The 17,514-nt window shown below is 37.2% G+C and overlaps 2 protein-coding genes across 2 annotated transcripts; one reads left to right on the top strand and one right to left on the bottom strand.

Annotated features, from left to right (window-relative positions):
• The first annotated feature begins 399 nt into the window (after window positions 1-399).
• Window positions 400-6,506, top strand: LOC148770527 (uncharacterized). The gene is made up of 2 exons (XM_088817887.1): window positions 400-472; window positions 5,761-6,506. The coding sequence occupies exons 1-2, from the start codon at window positions 400-402 to the stop codon at window positions 6,504-6,506; spliced, it is 819 nt and encodes a 272-aa protein (XP_088674013.1).
• Window positions 6,507-16,104: 9,598 nt separating this feature from the next.
• On the bottom strand, window positions 16,105-17,292 carry LOC148770526 (uncharacterized). Its single transcript, XM_088817886.1, has 2 exons — window positions 16,787-17,292; window positions 16,105-16,701 (listed from the first exon to the last, which is right to left on the bottom strand). The coding sequence occupies exons 1-2, from the start codon at window positions 17,045-17,047 to the stop codon at window positions 16,105-16,107; spliced, it is 858 nt and encodes a 285-aa protein (XP_088674012.1). The 5' UTR covers window positions 17,048-17,292.
• Window positions 17,293-17,514: the final 222 nt, after the last annotated feature.

Below are 17,514 nucleotides of genomic sequence, written 5' to 3'. Positions count from 1 at the left end.
CCTTAATCGACTACTGAACATAGTCGATTAAGCCTTAATCGACTATTGAACATAGTCGATTAAACACACGTAGTCGATTAAGGGCCCTGCCTGCGCGAATTTCTTTTTCTGCGCCATCTTCCGCCACAATCCACCAAAAAATCCTAGATCTGCTCTTCATCGTCACCACGTCATCGCCACACCACACCATCACCACCCCACTTCCATATTCTAAGTAGTACAGAGTAGATATACATATTTAACACATAAAAAATTAAATGGATGCATTTTGTAATGTTTAGAGAACACAATCAACAATCAACAATCAACATTAATATATTAACTATAGTGTGTATTGTGTAGTAGATTAAGGGGAGTTAGGCAATATTCTGCACATAAACTCTTCTGCTTGTTGTCTATATGGCTGAAATGTCTGAACTTGACGTAGTGAATAGCCTCGTTGAGCATGGCGAAGACGAAGTGAGGTTGAGTGGTGGAACGACGAAGGGACGGTGGTGGTCGGTGCGGCGGCAGCGGTGGACAGCGGCGGAGAAGCATTGGCGGTGGTGAAAGGTGTGAATTTGAGAAAGAGAAATTAGGGTTTCAAAATAATATATTGACAATTAAGGGTAAATTTGGAATTATAAAAGTAATATTTGGTGGAATACTAACCAAGGGGATTTTCTCAAATTACTTTTGGAAGGGGGGTTTTCTTAACTACATTTCCTAAATGAAGGGGTCTTGTTAATAATCCCTTGATTAACAATAATTTTAGTAAACAAATTATAATTAATTGAGGAAGGTTAAAATAGTTGAGATTTTAATTAGGAAGGTTCATTGAAGAAAAATATTATATTATCTAATAGTATATAAAATAAAGTGAATTAAGTATTTCAAGATAAATCAATACCGTTAAATCGAATATATGAATTATAAAATAGTAATAACTAAAAAATAGGAGCAAAACTAGGGGTGTGTATGGGTCGGTACGGGTCGGTTTTTGCAATAATCCAAACACGTACCGATAATATCGGTTTTTCATATTTTAAAACCGTGTATGTCGGTTTTTTTTCGGTTCGGTACTAATCGGTTTTTCGGTTTTCGGTGAACGGTATCGGTATCAATTCGGTTTATTTTCGCTTTCGGTTTCGTTATCGGTTCGAATCGGTTCCGTATAAAACCGGTGTATGATTAACGGTGAATTTTGACTTCTATCACATTTCTTTGAGAAAATTAACAAGTAACAATAAAAAATCAACAAATAAAATAAAAATAAAAAAAAAAATAAAAAAACCTGCTGCCATAAAAAAAACAGAATGAGATTACAACTAATAAACTTGATGTCATTAATGTCATCTTCAAAAAAAGTTAACATGTTGCCTAACACAAAAGAAGTTCAGATTAAGTATCTGAGTACCAAAAAAACTTAAACAATGTAGCCACAACCCAAAAGAAGTAAAATTACACCACATATTAATAAGTCTCTAAACGGCAACAGAAACAAGTTTCAAAAAAACTTATATGGTAATTTAAACTTGAGTACTGATGAAGAATTGATTGAATTGTTTTGTATTCTTAAATCGGTTCGGTTCGGTAAATCGGTTCGGCAATTTTCTTTTTCTCCATACACGTACCGATTTTCTCGGTTTTTCAAAAAATATTTACCGTGTATGCGGTTTTAAGTCGGGACGGTATATATCGGCTCGGTTTTTTCGGTTTTCGGTTCGGTTTTTCGGTTTCTCGGTTTTTATGCTCACCCCTAAGCAAAACACAACTCCATACATTATTATATAGTTACTCAAGTATCAAGAGTTAGTCAATTCACATATGCCATGTGGAACTGATGTTATAATATCTAATTTAATTAATTATAGGTAACAATTAGTGCATCTATATAATATATAAAAGTTGAATTCCACACCTAATTGATTGACATTATTTGTCAATTTTAATTGATGACATGTATTCAATTTCATCCCATGTGACAAATTGATTGGTGAAAATAAATCATCAAAAAACATGTCATCATTTCCAAAATTAAAGGTAATTAAATATTTTTATTATTTTATTCATATATTTATATCTACCATTTATAAAATCTCTAAATATATCAACTTTCTTGGAAACTAAATAGATTTATTTTTTAATTTAATTTAAATTTTGTTAAATTCAATTTAAAGGCTTCTTTTATTATTGTTGCATGATTGGTGATTTACGAAAATTTTGTATTTTAATTAATAAATTTGGATTTATATTAAAAAACAATATGCATAATAAATCATTTGATATTAATATATTATACATTTTATCCGAACACGACTAGAGAATATGTTTTTTTGTACTAATTTAATATTATATACTAACATTATCTATATAAAAGAAAGATACATGTTCGAATTTACTATATTGCGGAAAATGACATTATTGTTTTTTTTCCTGTCATGTGTGCAGTAATATTATCCAATTATTTACCATATTAAAAACTATATTACATGAATTTCATGTTATTGTTTTAACTTTTCTTTTTTCTTCACCGTATCGAGTGACAATAAATTTTATAATTGATTTTTTTTAATTATATAGTAATTAAAATACAAACTTTCTCATGATTATACTAATAAATTGAAGAACATAAGTTAAGTTTAATCATTTAAAAAAAATATATATTTATTTTATATATTTCAAAATATGACAAACTATTCCAAATCTTCCATATTAAATTCGTTTATTCATTTTATTTAATACCAACAATTAAGAATATCAATTGTTTTGTTTAAAATGTATAATGATCGTATATACTATATACCGTATTCTACTAATAAGTATTTATCTATAACTTTGATAGATATAATTAAGTACATATCTAGAGCAACTCCAACTCGAAAGTATCAACATAATTTTGCATATATTTATGTGATATTTAATATGCTCTAACCATTGGTATTAAATGGTTGTTAATAAAAAAAATGAAATTGATTTATATATCTAAATGCCACATGTCATAATCTAAATGGACACTGAGGTGGTTAAATTCATAACTCATATTTGATATTTTATTCGGCTTGAAGTATTTTTAAATTGCGAAAGATGAAATATCGAAATACAACCCTTAGTATGAAAACTGTGATTAAAGGTTTTGATAGCCCATTTAATAATCTCACTCGAGGTGTTGTTACTTTAAATAGTTTACATTAACAAATACAATATCAATAGGCAAATCAATAGTTTCTACGATCCATTTTTAGTTACAAACTCAATAAGATATTTATATATAATATAAATGACTACAATTATATAAGAAATAATTGCATAATTAAGTTTGTGCTTTTCCAAATCGAGAAAGTTTGATGCAATATAAGTTATCAAATTTCCAGTATCCATATTATACCAATAAAAAATTATCTAACATATATCAAATTATGTTATCATTTCATTTGGTACGATAATCGTACCATATTGAAATTATACGAGATTTATTACAATCCATTATAGTGTGGGTAGATATAGACATACTATCACGGAAAAAAAATGTTTAGCTACAAATGTTCTGACTAATTTTAAAATTAAAATTTTAAATCATATAGGAAAATAAAAATATTAATGTAGGGTATTATAGCGTAAATAATTGATTATTAAATATTTTAACACCGTGTATGTCTCACTATATTTTGATATTAGAATACATGAGTTCTTTTGTCTAACTTACAAGTTATGTATGTAAATTAGTGAAATATACTTAAGTTTTCTATTTCCCCATCATATATAATAAGATATATTTATTTTTTTAATTTACATTTTTAAAATATTTATGAAATAAAATTATTTATTTTATAATGTTTATTAAAATCTAATATCGATTATGTATCTCTATTTTTTTTAAATCACAATATATTCGACTGATTTAAATAAAAAATCAATTAATTTTTATTTTTTCATTTATTATTTATATAAGCATTTTATAATGACTTTTGTTTACTTGGAATTTGATCTATTTTGATTAGCATCAACCTTTAATGTTAGTTTTTAACATATGGTCATACGTGTAAATCAATTTAAATTGTATATTAACAGGGATAAATTACAAAAACCCTCTGAACTTAGGCTAATTTAAGAAAAACACCCCCACATATTCATGATTACCAAAATTTCCCTGATGTTTGTTTCTATCTTACATCAACCCCCTTAAAGTATATTTCTTCACGGATTTTTTTTATTACTTGGAATATTCCCCGAAAAATGTTGTTGCTACCTTGCACTAGCGACAAAAATTACCAGAAGGGAGACTTTACACGGAATCTTAATTTATTTTTCTTAAATAACGCTTTCACAACCTTTTAATATTACAACTACCTCCCCTAAGGGTAATTTTTGTTTTTAAAAAGTAGGATAAAATAAATGTCATGTCTACAAGGATAAAATCCACATTTTTTGGGATATTACATGGAATAAATAAGATTGCAAAAAATAAAAAAAATAAAAAAAATAAAAAAATCACACCTTAAGGGGGTCGTGTAAGATAGAAACAAACATGAGGAAATTTTGGTAATTACCAATAAATGGGGGTGTTTTCCATAATTTAGCCAAAGTTCATGAGGATTTTCATAATTTATCGAATTAACAACAATTATTGTTCTTTTTACGTCTTAACCTCTGCTTATACCCTTATAATTTAAATAATTTTAATGTCAGTTTGATAATATAATTAAATATTAATTTCTAAATTTAATGTGTTTTTTGATGCTTCAGTTACCACACACATAAGGGAGTTGATATAAAGGTTGCGAGATTGAATATAATTGTTTTTTATTCAAAATAATAGATCATTGCAAAAAACATTGATACATAATCAGAATTAGAATTGTGATTAGTATTAGCATTAGAATTATGATAATAATTAATATTCTTTGAATTAGTATTATTAGTATTAACACTAGGATTAGGATTCAGATTAATATAGTATTAGAATTAATATTAGGATTATGAAATATATAAGGATTATGATTAATATTAGTATTAGAATTACAATTAAGATTATGATTATGATTAGTAATACAATTAGTGGCATGTATTAGAATTATGATTAGAATTAAGATTAGAATTATAATCAGAATTAACGTTAGCAAATAATATTTTTATTATATATTTTTGTTAGAATTATATTAGAAAATTGATACTATTTGAAAACATATAACAAATTACATAAAAGTTTTGGATTATTTCCATTTTGCACCCTTGGAATGTAGCATTTTCGCACTTGGCACCCTAGAAAAAAGTTTAGAGCACTATGTACCCTCGAAATGTAGTAAATCATTCATATTGCATCCCTATTGGAATTTTAAGGTCAATGAGGATAATTTCATTTTTTAGTAACATTTTGAAATGAAAATTTTCTTTGGTGTGATTGAATATAACTCCAATAAAAGATTTTTCATAATAAAATTATGAAACTATTGAATAGGTATGTCTTTAATTTTATTGGAATTGGTATAAAGATGCATACTATATTTTACAATAAAGATATATTTAAATAAAATTAAATAAGTACAAAACTTCATGTTCTACTTATGTATCAAAATGTATGATTAAATAAATTTAAATCAAGTATCTTAGAGAGAAAATAATTTAATTGTGGATGAAAATAAGCAATTTAACTTAACACTTTCCAGCACAAAAATATAAAAATACTTCTAGAGAGATGAAAATACCCTCAATAAATACATCCATAAAAAAATATTTCTCATCTTGTGGTATCGGCTACTCATGCTATTTTTAATTGTGCAGGGCTGCAAGAAATCTTGGATCATGACCCTTTTAGTGCTTCTCGCCCCGCGGATGGTCTGCCTTTTTGGGCATTGCTGGACCTTCTTGAGCATAAATTGTCCAGGGACCTATTCCTCTTGGCGGTGGTTGTCTGCTGGAAACTTTGGGATCGAAGAAATCGAATTTTGCATGGGGAGGAAACCCTCAACTTGAACGAAGTTGTGGGCTGGTGCAGCTCCTTCCTCCAAACTTATATAGATGCCCAACCTCAACGCTTCAGGTCAACTACTCCTACCCACCGAGAGGTTTGGTTGCCTCCTTTGCCAGGAACCATAAAAATCAACGTTGATGCTGCCTTTCCGACGAAACAAGATCACTTCAACATATCTCTGGTTGCTCGGGACTCATATGGCAGGTGTGTGTGGTGGAAGGTGAAGAGAATTTTAGGTCGAGTTCGCCCACCGGAAGGCGAAGCAATTGCGGTTCTCCATGCCCTCACAACTGCACATTTGAAGAATTGGAATTCAATTTCGGTCGAAGGCGATTTTCTACAAGTAATAGATATCTTACGCCGCAAGGAAACATCGTTTAAGTCTTTTGGTGCAATTTTAGAAGAGTGTCATTTTTTGGCCTACGGTTTCGCTCTTTGTTCGTTTTCTTTTGTCAAGAGACGTGGTAATTCTGTAGCTCATAACTTAGCTTCTATGACTGTTATTGATTATTTGGAAGGGTCTACCCTTCCCCCCTTCTTGGCCGGCGGTGCCTAATAAATTTCTCCGTTTCTCTTAAAAAAAAAACTATTTCTTCACAAAATAAATCAACATTTTTTATCAAAGGCCTATGAAATAATAATTATTGAGAAAATTTTATTAAAATATCAATTGGGGTGCAATGTGAATGATTTATTATTTTTCAAGGGTGTAATTCATTTTTCAAAGGCCTATTAATTTTTTTGGGGTGCAAAGTTCAAATTAAAGATGTATATTTCAAGGATGCGATGATTATTATTTTTTTATATATATAATCAGTACCTTAAAATTTATGATTATCATATGCCCGTTGCAATTTCAAGTATATTTTGAGCAATAGTAGTCATGTTTCAATACCATTTCATTTTACATAAAAGAAATTGATTATTTAAATATACTATTTGAAAAGATAAGGCACATAAAACAAGAAATTATCATATTTATGGAATATACGTAATGAATAAAATATAATAATTAATTTATATTTAAAACTACTTTATGCACAAATCGAAAAAATATATTTCTACATATATTCTTATAATATGTCATTGTAAAGCTCTTCGAATCTAGTTTAAGACGAAGTCAATTTTATCCAAAAGTTTATTTTGTAGAAATATTTTTAATAAGAAAAAAAAAATCAACATTCATCTCGTGTGTGTTTGAGCATATAAAAAGACACTTATATTTAAACAATATTATTTAACTATATTAATATTTTATTTCATTATTGTTATTACATAATTGACCCTAATTATTAGTGATGTAGGTTAGTTAAATAAGGGACATAATTGAAAGCACAAAAATGTTAAGAAACATAATTAGTGGAGATAGAGATAAAGATAGAGATAGAAATTAATGCTTTCGAAACAAAAAAAGTGAGAGACACCTAAGTGTTATCTACTAATATAGGATAAATATTGGATCCATCAACGAATTTTATTTCCATCGAAAGACATCCAAGTGTTATCTACTAATACAACTTTATTTCTCCAACCACTCCATCAAATATTGTTCCGATGTCCATAAATCTAAATTAAGTATACAAATCTAAACCTCTTATTCTTGCTGGATTTTTTATATTTGTCTGCTTCTTATGCTATTTCTATATATTTTGCATGGAAGCTGCTAGGTCAGAGAACCCAAGGAACAAAATAAATGATTGTTTACAAATTAAGCTACATGTAGGTTAATTTTATTTTATATTTTGAATTCTATTTCGACTTAAGAAAATGCTATTTGCGGTCACAAAATTGCTATTCGCGGTTTCAAACAAAACCCCCCAAAACTTTTAAAAATATCAAAAACCCCCCCAAAACTACAAATAGCAAAAAAAAAGAAAAAAAAACTTCGAAAATTCGAAATCAAGCTTGAAGAAGGGTTGGGCTTCGATTTTTTGATGTAATTTCGACTCTTTTATGTGTAATATGCATTGGGTAGGTCGATTACGGGACCAATTTCATGTTAAAAAGCCCTACAAATCGATTTGTAGGGCTTTTTTTTTTCGCAAAAAAATGGTCGAACGCCCAAGATGGGCGCCCAAGGCGTGTACGAACGCCCGTTCCGGGCTCCGGGCGTTCGTACACGCCTTGGGCGCCCATCTTGGGCGTTCGACCATTTAAAAAAAAAAAAAAAAAAAAAAAAAAAAATTTTGCACTGGACGCCCAACTCGGGCGCCCAAATGCAGCTTGCACGCCCAACTTGGGCGTGCACTGCATAAATGGGCGCCCAAGTTGGGCTTTTACGCGTTTTGGGGGGGTTTTTGGATTGTTTTGGAAAGTTTTGGGGGTTTTAGTGTAATAAAATATTTTTTTGGGGGGTTTTGTTGAAAACCGCAAATAGCAATTTTCAAACCGCAAAAAGCAATTCCCTTCGACTTATGTGGCTAATCTTGACATTTCATATGATGTAATATATCAAGGTCTTTCACCTTATGAATAACATTTAGTTTTTTCGGTTAACTCTCCGTATAATAAATTTATACAGTAAGCAACCATTGCTTGGACTTTTGGTTACAATTACAAGGATATTTGAAGACATATCGAGCTCAAAGTGATGCATATCGAGCTCAACTACAAGGATATTTGAAGACAGCTTTGGCATTGCACTTATAGAATTCAATTGACATATATATTTCTTATTTTGTACGTTGTATGATTTCGGAAGATTATTATTAGAATTTGTAATGGAATTAGAATTTCTAATGCAAGTTTATAATATTGAATGCTGAAATTGTATATATATGATACTTTTATATTATACAATATATTCAATAGGTATAAAAATATGACATTGCTACATATATATATATATATATATATATATATATATATATATATATATATATATATATATATATATATATATATATATATATATATATATATATATGATATGCCTATTGGCCCAGCCCAATAGCCCACATTTACTGGACCATAGGCCCAACTTAATAGTTATTTCTACAGAGGCCCAATCAAACCCAAATAAGGTTGGGCCCGATAAATTGTCTCGACCCAATCAATAAAGTATAAATAGAACTTAAATTCATCGAATGAAGGTACGTGATTATTATTCAATCAATTCTTCTTGAGGAATTCTCTCTACAATTACCAACTATCTTCACATCTGACTTGAGCGTCGGAGGGGTTTCCGCCGGATCAACCCCCGGCTTAGATTACGTGTTTTCTGTTCGCAGGATCCTAGAGCAAATTAAAGTTCTCAGGACTATCTAGCTCGTGAGCACGTGACCTACTTTGCTCTCCCAACTTCAACACATTAGGTGATTTATTTTTTACGTCATCATTTTGGCGCCGTCTGTGGGAATGCAGACCAGATCACGTAGCCAGCAAGATCCTCCTGAGTCCACTCGGAGAGAGAATGACACAGCTAACAACCTCCCAGTGCGAGGAGGCTCTGGCTTGCCACCTCCTCCACGTGCTCCGGATCCACCACGTGAGGTTGAGGTGATTCCCCCTCGGGATCCACCACTCGCCGATCCTCCACTACAGGCTCCACCTCTACCTGCTTCTCGAACGGTTCAAATAACCGAGGAGGCACTCCAACGAATGATAACAGAAGTTTCTACTCGCGCCGCCACTGATGCGGTGGCGCAATATATCGCCACGATGGCAGCAAATGCTCCCCCCGCGATCCCAGCTAACGCTCCCCCCGTGATCCCAGCTAATGCTCCACCCGCAATGCCACCCAGGGTACAGCAACCGGCCCAGAACAATGACGATCGGATAAGTGTATCCTCATCCACCTCAGATCCAAGATCCCGGATGCAGCTATCTACCAATCACAGGGAGCCACAACCCAGACAACAACGCCACCATTCGCTCCAACGGGGTGATGCGTCTCTACGAAGAGCTCATCTCTTTAATGAAGGGGAAGACGAGATAAATAGTAGAGTATCTCGCCAAAACCAGTTCCCCAGATTGAACAATCCAATTGACGGAAGAGCGCCAGTCCCAACAAGGCGCAGTCCTTTCACCCTAAACATCCTCAACGAGGTATTGCCTCAAGGAGTGAAAGTATCGGGCTTACCTCAGTTCGAAGGAACTACCGACCCGCAGGAACACATAGAGAAGTTCCACGCTATGGCAGACCTATATGGCCCGACAGATGCAGCAATGTGCAAGATGTTTCGCACCACTCTATCCAAGAGAGCCATGAATTGGTTCAACGCTCTGCCCACAGGATCAATTGACACTTTCGCTCAGTTGTCATTGCGTTTCACCAACCAATTCGCCATCAATAAGCAATATGCTAAAACTCCAGCACATCTCTTCTCTATCGTACAGAGAGACAATGAAACACTCCGCAACTACATCAGGCGTTTTGTGGAGGCTGTTCATGAAGTTCCCCGTGTAGGACAAGATATGCTCTCAGGGATTATGCAGCAAAACCTGAAGTCGGGTAGGTTCAAAGAATCTATCGCAGGAAGACCTCCTGGCAACTTAGATGAGCTGTTAAATCGAGCTGAAAAATACATACGCATAGAGGAAGCTTCTGCCAATGCTCCTCCCAAGAGGAAGAGAGAAGATGAACGCCCAGATATTAGGAGACGAGATGATCGACGTCCTCCACCCCCGCCTCAAGGCCAATCATCTTCAACTTATAATCGATTCACTCCACTCAATACTCGTCTCACTGAAATACTTCATGTGATTGAACAAAAAGGTCTGGCAGAGCCTCCACGCCCAATGCAACCCAATGCAAAACGAGAAAAATCGGATCGCTATTGTCGATTCCACAAAGATAAAGGGCATACTACCGAGGAATGTGCGCAACTCAAATTGGCGATTGAGAGGTTGATCAAGCAAGGCCACTTGAGCGAATACATTGATAAGCCTCGAAATAAGCGCCGCGATGATCTTCCACACCGAGATAACAATAGAGATCAACAGCAACGACGAGAGGAGGGGGGTCATCGGCGCGACCCAGATAACAATGATAACCAACCCACCCGAGGAATCATCTCTTTTATCTCCGGAGGACCGGCAGGTGGCGACTCACAAAATGCGAGACGCACCCTCGCTCGATCAGCACGCATGAATCAAGAACATGCTTCTCCATCCGCATCCGTCTATCAAATACGAAGACCTGATCATGGCATAGTCTTCAACTCCTCAGACCTTGAAGGACCAGATGAAGATCATGTCGATGCGTTGGTGATAACTGCAACGGTGGCCAACTTCATAGTTAAAAAGATACTAGTGGACGGTGGGAGCTCAGCCGACATTATGTATCTCCACACATTCAAGCAGCTAGGCATAGACAACGCACGGTTCAATCCCATCACTACACCACTGAAAGGATTCACGGGAGAAGGGGTTTTATCCATGGGGGAAGTAGAGTTACCCATCTCCTTAGGGGAAGATCCTTGTCGAGTAACGAAAATGATAAAATTCCTTATCGTCGACAAGCCATCCCCTTATAACATCATCGTGGGAAGGCCCGCGATCCATACATTCAAGTCCGTGCCTTCATCTTACCACCAAAAGTGGAAATTCCCCACTCCTTACGGGATGGGAGAGGTACTTGGAGATAGGCGTCTCGCTCGAGAATGTTATGCAAGAGCTCTACGTGAACCCTCTAAGAGACCTAATCCTTTAGGGAAAGGAGACGACACCCCGAGACAAGATAAGCGAAAATGGGTCAACGCGGTCATCGAAGCTGATAAAGAAATCCTAATCAGCGTACCCGACGACACCGCCAAGCTAGCCGCAGTTGAAGAACTAAAATCAATAGAACTCATACCCGGAGATAATTCTAAGCTTCTCCGCATCGGCTCTGATCTAGATCAAGAAGTGGAGAATCAGCTAGTTAACTTCCTTAGGCAAAATGGAGACGTATTTGCTTGGAAAGCTCAAGATCTAACGGGAATTCCTCCGAAAGTAGCATTGCATCGACTAAACGTTGACAAAAGATTGAAACCGGTCAAGCAACGTAAAAGGACTTTCGGTCCTGAGCGCAACAAACATATCAAGGAGGAAGTGGCAAAACTCTTAGATGCAGGCCACATTAGATCGGTTCAGTATCCCGAGTGGTTATCCAATGTGGTATTAGTACCTAAACCCGGAGGCAAGTGGAGGCTATGTGTAGACTTCACCGACCTCAACAAGGCATGCCCGAAGGATCCATTTCCCTTACCAAGGATCGACCAGCTCATAGACTCAACCTCAGGGTGCGAACTTCTCAGCTTCCTTGATGCATATCAAGGATACAACCAAATATTGCTCGCCCCAGAAGATCAAGAGAGAGCTAGTTTCATTACTGACCAAGGCATCTATTGCTATCGAGTTATGCCGTTCGGTCTCAAGAATGCAGGAGCTACTTACCAACGCCTGGTGAACACGATGTTCGCGGACTTGATTGGTAAGAACATGGAAGTGTACATTGATGACATGCTTGTCAAAAGTATTAAAGTCGCGGATCACCTAACCGATTTAAGTCAATGCTTCTCCATCTTACGTAAATACAAGATGAAGCTCAATCCCCTAAAATGTTCTTTTGGAGTGCGAGGCGGAAAATTCTTAGGGTATATGATATCACAACGGGGAATTGAAGCCAACCCAGCAAAGATTGAAGCTATCACCTCCATGGCCCCTCCCACATCGATTAAGAAGGTCCAACAACTTAATGGTTGTTTGGCAGCCTTAAACCGATTTATATCCCGATCGGCTGATAAGGGTCTTCCTTTCTTCAAGATACTAAGAGGTGGGAAAAAGTTTGAGTGGAATGAAGACTGTCAAAGAGCTTTCACAGAATTGAAAGCATATCTCACTTCCCCACCCCTACTAACGAAGCCCCAGCCGGGAGACACTCTTTTCCTATACTTGGCCATTTCTGCTGATGCCATTAGCGCAGTGCTCATTCGGGATGGTGAAAAAGGTCACCAACCGATATATTACATAAGCCGAGCTCTCCAAGGCCCAGAGCACCGCTACACCAATATGGAGAAACTTGCTCTCGCGCTCATCAATGCAGCCAGAAAGTTACGTCTGTACTTCCAGTCGCACCAGGTGATAGTTCTCACCAACTATCCCCTTAAACAAATATTGAGAAGTCCCGAGACTTCCGGACGATTAGCTAAATGGGCTATAGAGCTAAGTGAATATGGGGTTGAGTTCAAACCACGCCCAGCCATCAAAGCTCAAATCCTAGCAGACTTTGTAGTAGAGATGACTACATCGGAAGAGAGCACATCCATACCCACTTGGGCCATCAATGTTGATGGATCATCTACCGCTACAGGAGGAGGCGCGGGTATTGTACTAACAAGCCCAGATGGCGATGAATTCGAGTATGCTAAACAGTTTGATTTCAAAGCCTCCAATAACGAAGCCGAATATGAAGCTTTGATCGCTGGTATCCGCCTCGCTTTAGCAGCTGGAGCTCGCAAACTCATAGTACACAGCGACTCCCAGTTGGTGGTCAACCAAGTCCTTGGGAACTATGAAGCCAAAGAAGAATCCATGGCAAAGTACCTTGCTCTTGCACTTACCCTCCTCTCAAAATTGGATAGCTACGAGATAAAGCAAGTACCACGAGCCAACAATATTGATGCAGACAAGTTGGCTAGACTTGGTAGTTCCATGGCAAGCATTGGAAGCCGGAAAATCACCCTTCTCACGGCTTCCCAACCAGAAATAGTCTCCACCGACGGAGTGAATTGCGCTGAAGAAAGCGAACCCTGTTGGATCACCCCCATTACAAACTATCTCAAAAGCGGGGAACTTCCGACTGACATCGCCCAAGCGAAGAAAATAAAGGTAAGGGCGGCCCGTTTCCTAATGATAGGTGAAGATCTCTACAAGCGAGGGTTCTCCTCCCCCTATCTTAAATGCCTTAACCCATCAGCAGCAGACTATGTGCTTCGGGAAGTACATGAAGGCATTTGTGGTAATCATTTAAGTGGAAGAAACTTAGCTCTCAAAATATTGAGACAAGGTTACTATTGGCCCACCATGCATGAAGATGCGAAAAAACTAGTGCAGAGATGCAAGCCTTGCCAAGAACACGCTAACATCCTTCATCTCCCCGCAGCATTGATGCAACCGATTGACAGTCCCATACCTTTCGCTCAATGGGGAGTTGACTTGGTCGGTCCTTTTCCACCAGCAACAGGAGGACGCAAGTTCCTCATTGTAGATGTAGATTACTTCACCAAGTGGGTAGAAGCAGAACCTTTAGCTCGCATTCGAGAAGAAGATGTCATCCAATTCCTTTGGAAAAACATTGTGTGCCGCTTCGGCATTCCCCGTTCCATTATTTCGGACAATGGAACACAATTTTGTGGAGACAAAGTCAAGAGTTGGTGCCTTGGCTTATCTATTAAGCAATTCTTCACTTCGGTGGCAAACCCCCAAGCAAATGGTCAAACTGAAGTAACCAATCGCACGATACTTCAACATCTCAAGACAAGGCTTGGAAGTGCCAAGGGAAAGTGGGTTGAAGAATTACCCAATGCTCTGTGGGCATATCGAACAACCCCACGAACAGCAACAGGAGAATCTCCATTTAACCTAGCTTTTGGAACAGAGGTTGTAGCACCCGTAGAGATTGGCGAACCCTCTTGGAGAGTCATCAATTATTCACCAGAGGAGAATGAAGAAGCAATGAGGGCTAACCTCGATCTCGTCGACGAGCTAAGAGAGATTGCATCCATCAGACAGCAAATGTACAAGAGTCGCATGGCGAAAGTTTATAACTCCAAAGTCCGCCCTCGCTCTTTCCAAGTAGGAGATTTAGTTCTCCGCAAAGCCGAAGCCTCACGCCCAATCGGTAAACTCGACCCGAAGTGGGAAGGACCATATAAAATCACACAAGTGATTAACAATGGAGCATATCGTCTCGAGAACCTCGACGGACACGCTATACCCAGAACCTGGAATATAGGGAATCTCAAAAGGTTCTACGCTTGAGGCTTCACAACCTTCCACGTCTCTCTTCATGCAAAAATGTCTCTAAAAGCTCGAGAAGGGACTCCATAACGAGGTGTGTAAACATCCCTCCCAAACTGGGGGGCTAGTGATATTATCTACATCAACCTTCCATAACACGTCTCATCATCTTCTTACAGATTAAGAGCCAATTACGAGAGGATGCTTACCGACCACCATTCACCCAAAGAGAGAAGATACTCTGTACTATCTCACTAAGGGTAACACCACTTTTACTAAGTCATATCACAAGCACATTAGTGGGTCTCTATACTAAACAATAACGCCATCTCCTTTGACAGGCAGGGTCGCGCAGCAATCCACCGCAACTCATGAGTTGTTCTCATATCTCGGAATGCGAGGAACAGAAAAAGTCCCAATATTGAGTACGTGATCCCAAATACGCATCACTCCAACTTATGAAACTATTAAGTCTTCAATACAAGTACTTGAATTTTTTTTTACCCCGATACTTTTCAGGCAAAGAGACACCAAAAGACAGTAGACATACTACCCTACACCAAGCACGGATGAGCACAAGGAAGACGTGGAAGAAGAATAAAATCTCTTATAGTCACATAGATTACTTTTCAATAGTTCGATTTATTTGTTTTTTACGAGTTATTTCCCTTCGCCTCACGGAAGCTTATGACAATTCGCATTTCTTATTAATGATTAAATCAAGTTTTTACTTTACTCTCAAAGTTATTGTTCATATACTACTTAACCGTTACGACGGGTTCATCTCACTTCAACCCTAAAAACACTTAGAGAAATTAAGATAGTCCATATAGCCTGGCCAGCTGGATTATCTGCGTCTCTCTATTTTGATTTTCAGGGTCCTCATGCTTAAAACGTGGCCATGGACTAAATAATACTCCGACCTACGAGGTCCAAAATAAAGGGCACGATCCCAAAAAATTATAAAAAAATCTTGAGAGACTGATCCCCTCATCAAGAATATCTCGAACAATGCTATATGCAAAACATTAGTGCGAAATCAATGAATAAAAAGAAACAATAACTTTGATAGCAAAATCAACGTCTCAAGGTGCAAACAAATACCAAGTCATGAAGCATGCAAAAATACTAGTGGACATACCCACTTAATAAAAATAAAAATAAAAAACCAAGTCTTCTTCTAAGGAAAATAAAAACAACATCACACCAAACTACACTTTACGAGCAGAAGTAGCTTCGGTAGTTCGATCATCTGCTTCCGCATCCGAGGCAATTTCAGTACACTCGACATCAATATCCTCCCCATCATCAAGAATGTCCTCCTCCATACCTCGAATAATCTTCTCGTCAATTCCTCCAACCTTGCGTAAGTACTGACGACACGTCCTAACCAAAGGAGCATAAACCCCAGCTATTGCTCGATCTTCGATCATAGCTCGACAGATATCACTCTTCTGAAAGCGACGTTCCCCTTCTAACATAACCGATTCCTTATAAGCTGCTCCAGCCGAAGAAGCCAAAAACCTCTTCCCCGTAAACTTCTCGGCATCATACTTCTCCTTCAGCTCGTCATAGCACCGATCTAATTTCATCAGTTCAATTTTACTCGCCTCGGTCTCGCTCCTACTAATCTCCAATTCATCGGTCCTCTGAATGAGCAGAGTCTCGGCCACCTCTAGTTTGGTTTCCGCAGCCTCCAATTGAGCCTTTAGCTCTTTCTCCCTTGCCTCCCAACCAGCACGCTCCTCATCATGGGTCTTTTCGACTTGCTCCTCCTGCTCCACTAGATACCTCCACGTAGCTATAAGCTATATCAAAATTCAAACAGAAAATATTAGAGTATGGAGACTTATAATCTAAAACGAAAACATATTAAATTAAACAAATATTTACCCGACACATGTCTCCGCCAGCCAACGAAAGCATATGAGCACGACCTTTACCCGACATCCGACTTCGGTCATACTCCCCAACGAAACCCTCAGTCTTCTTCAGCGCGATAGTATGATCGGTCGTATCCCAAAAAGAATCCTTCCCCTCTCGGTTCACCCCATACGTGAACAAGCATTTGCCTGCACCCCCTGGAGGCACATGAGAAACCTCAGGATCCACTCGAGGCCGTTTCGGTGCAGGCACATACTCGATCTCAACCATCTCATCCTTCCCATTATTAACCAATCGATCCAACTCATCCCCCTCAACATTATGATCACGATCATCTCCGCTTGCATGCGGAGCCTCCACGCGGGTCACTTCGCGCGATTTGCTACTACTTGATTTCGCTTGCTTCAAAGGATCCCTCTTCGCTTGCTTTTTCGCACCTCCAGTAGCTTTCTTCCGAAGAGCCGCAAAATCAATACACCCATCTAAAAAAAAAAAAAAAAAAAAAAAAAAAAAAAATTATTAGAACAGCAGAGACAACACAAAATAAGGCACAAATGCATAAAACATGTAGACTACACGCAACGGTGTAGGCGCCCGACCCTTTGGAATAAGACAACTCGGATCGAACTCCAAAGCACACAACCCCGACTCCTTAATACGTTTCTTCATATTCTTCATTATCTTAAAAGATTCGCATACCGGATTCCAAACAAGCGGAACATCAGACGTCGGAGCCC

Source organism: Erythranthe guttata, chromosome 5 (genome assembly GCF_056151865.1).
Source record: "Erythranthe guttata isolate IM_541 chromosome 5, IM_541, whole genome shotgun sequence".
In the NCBI taxonomy this organism is placed as follows: domain Eukaryota; kingdom Viridiplantae; phylum Streptophyta; class Magnoliopsida; order Lamiales; family Phrymaceae; genus Erythranthe; species Erythranthe guttata.
This window is presented reverse-complemented; position numbering and strand designations above follow the sequence as displayed.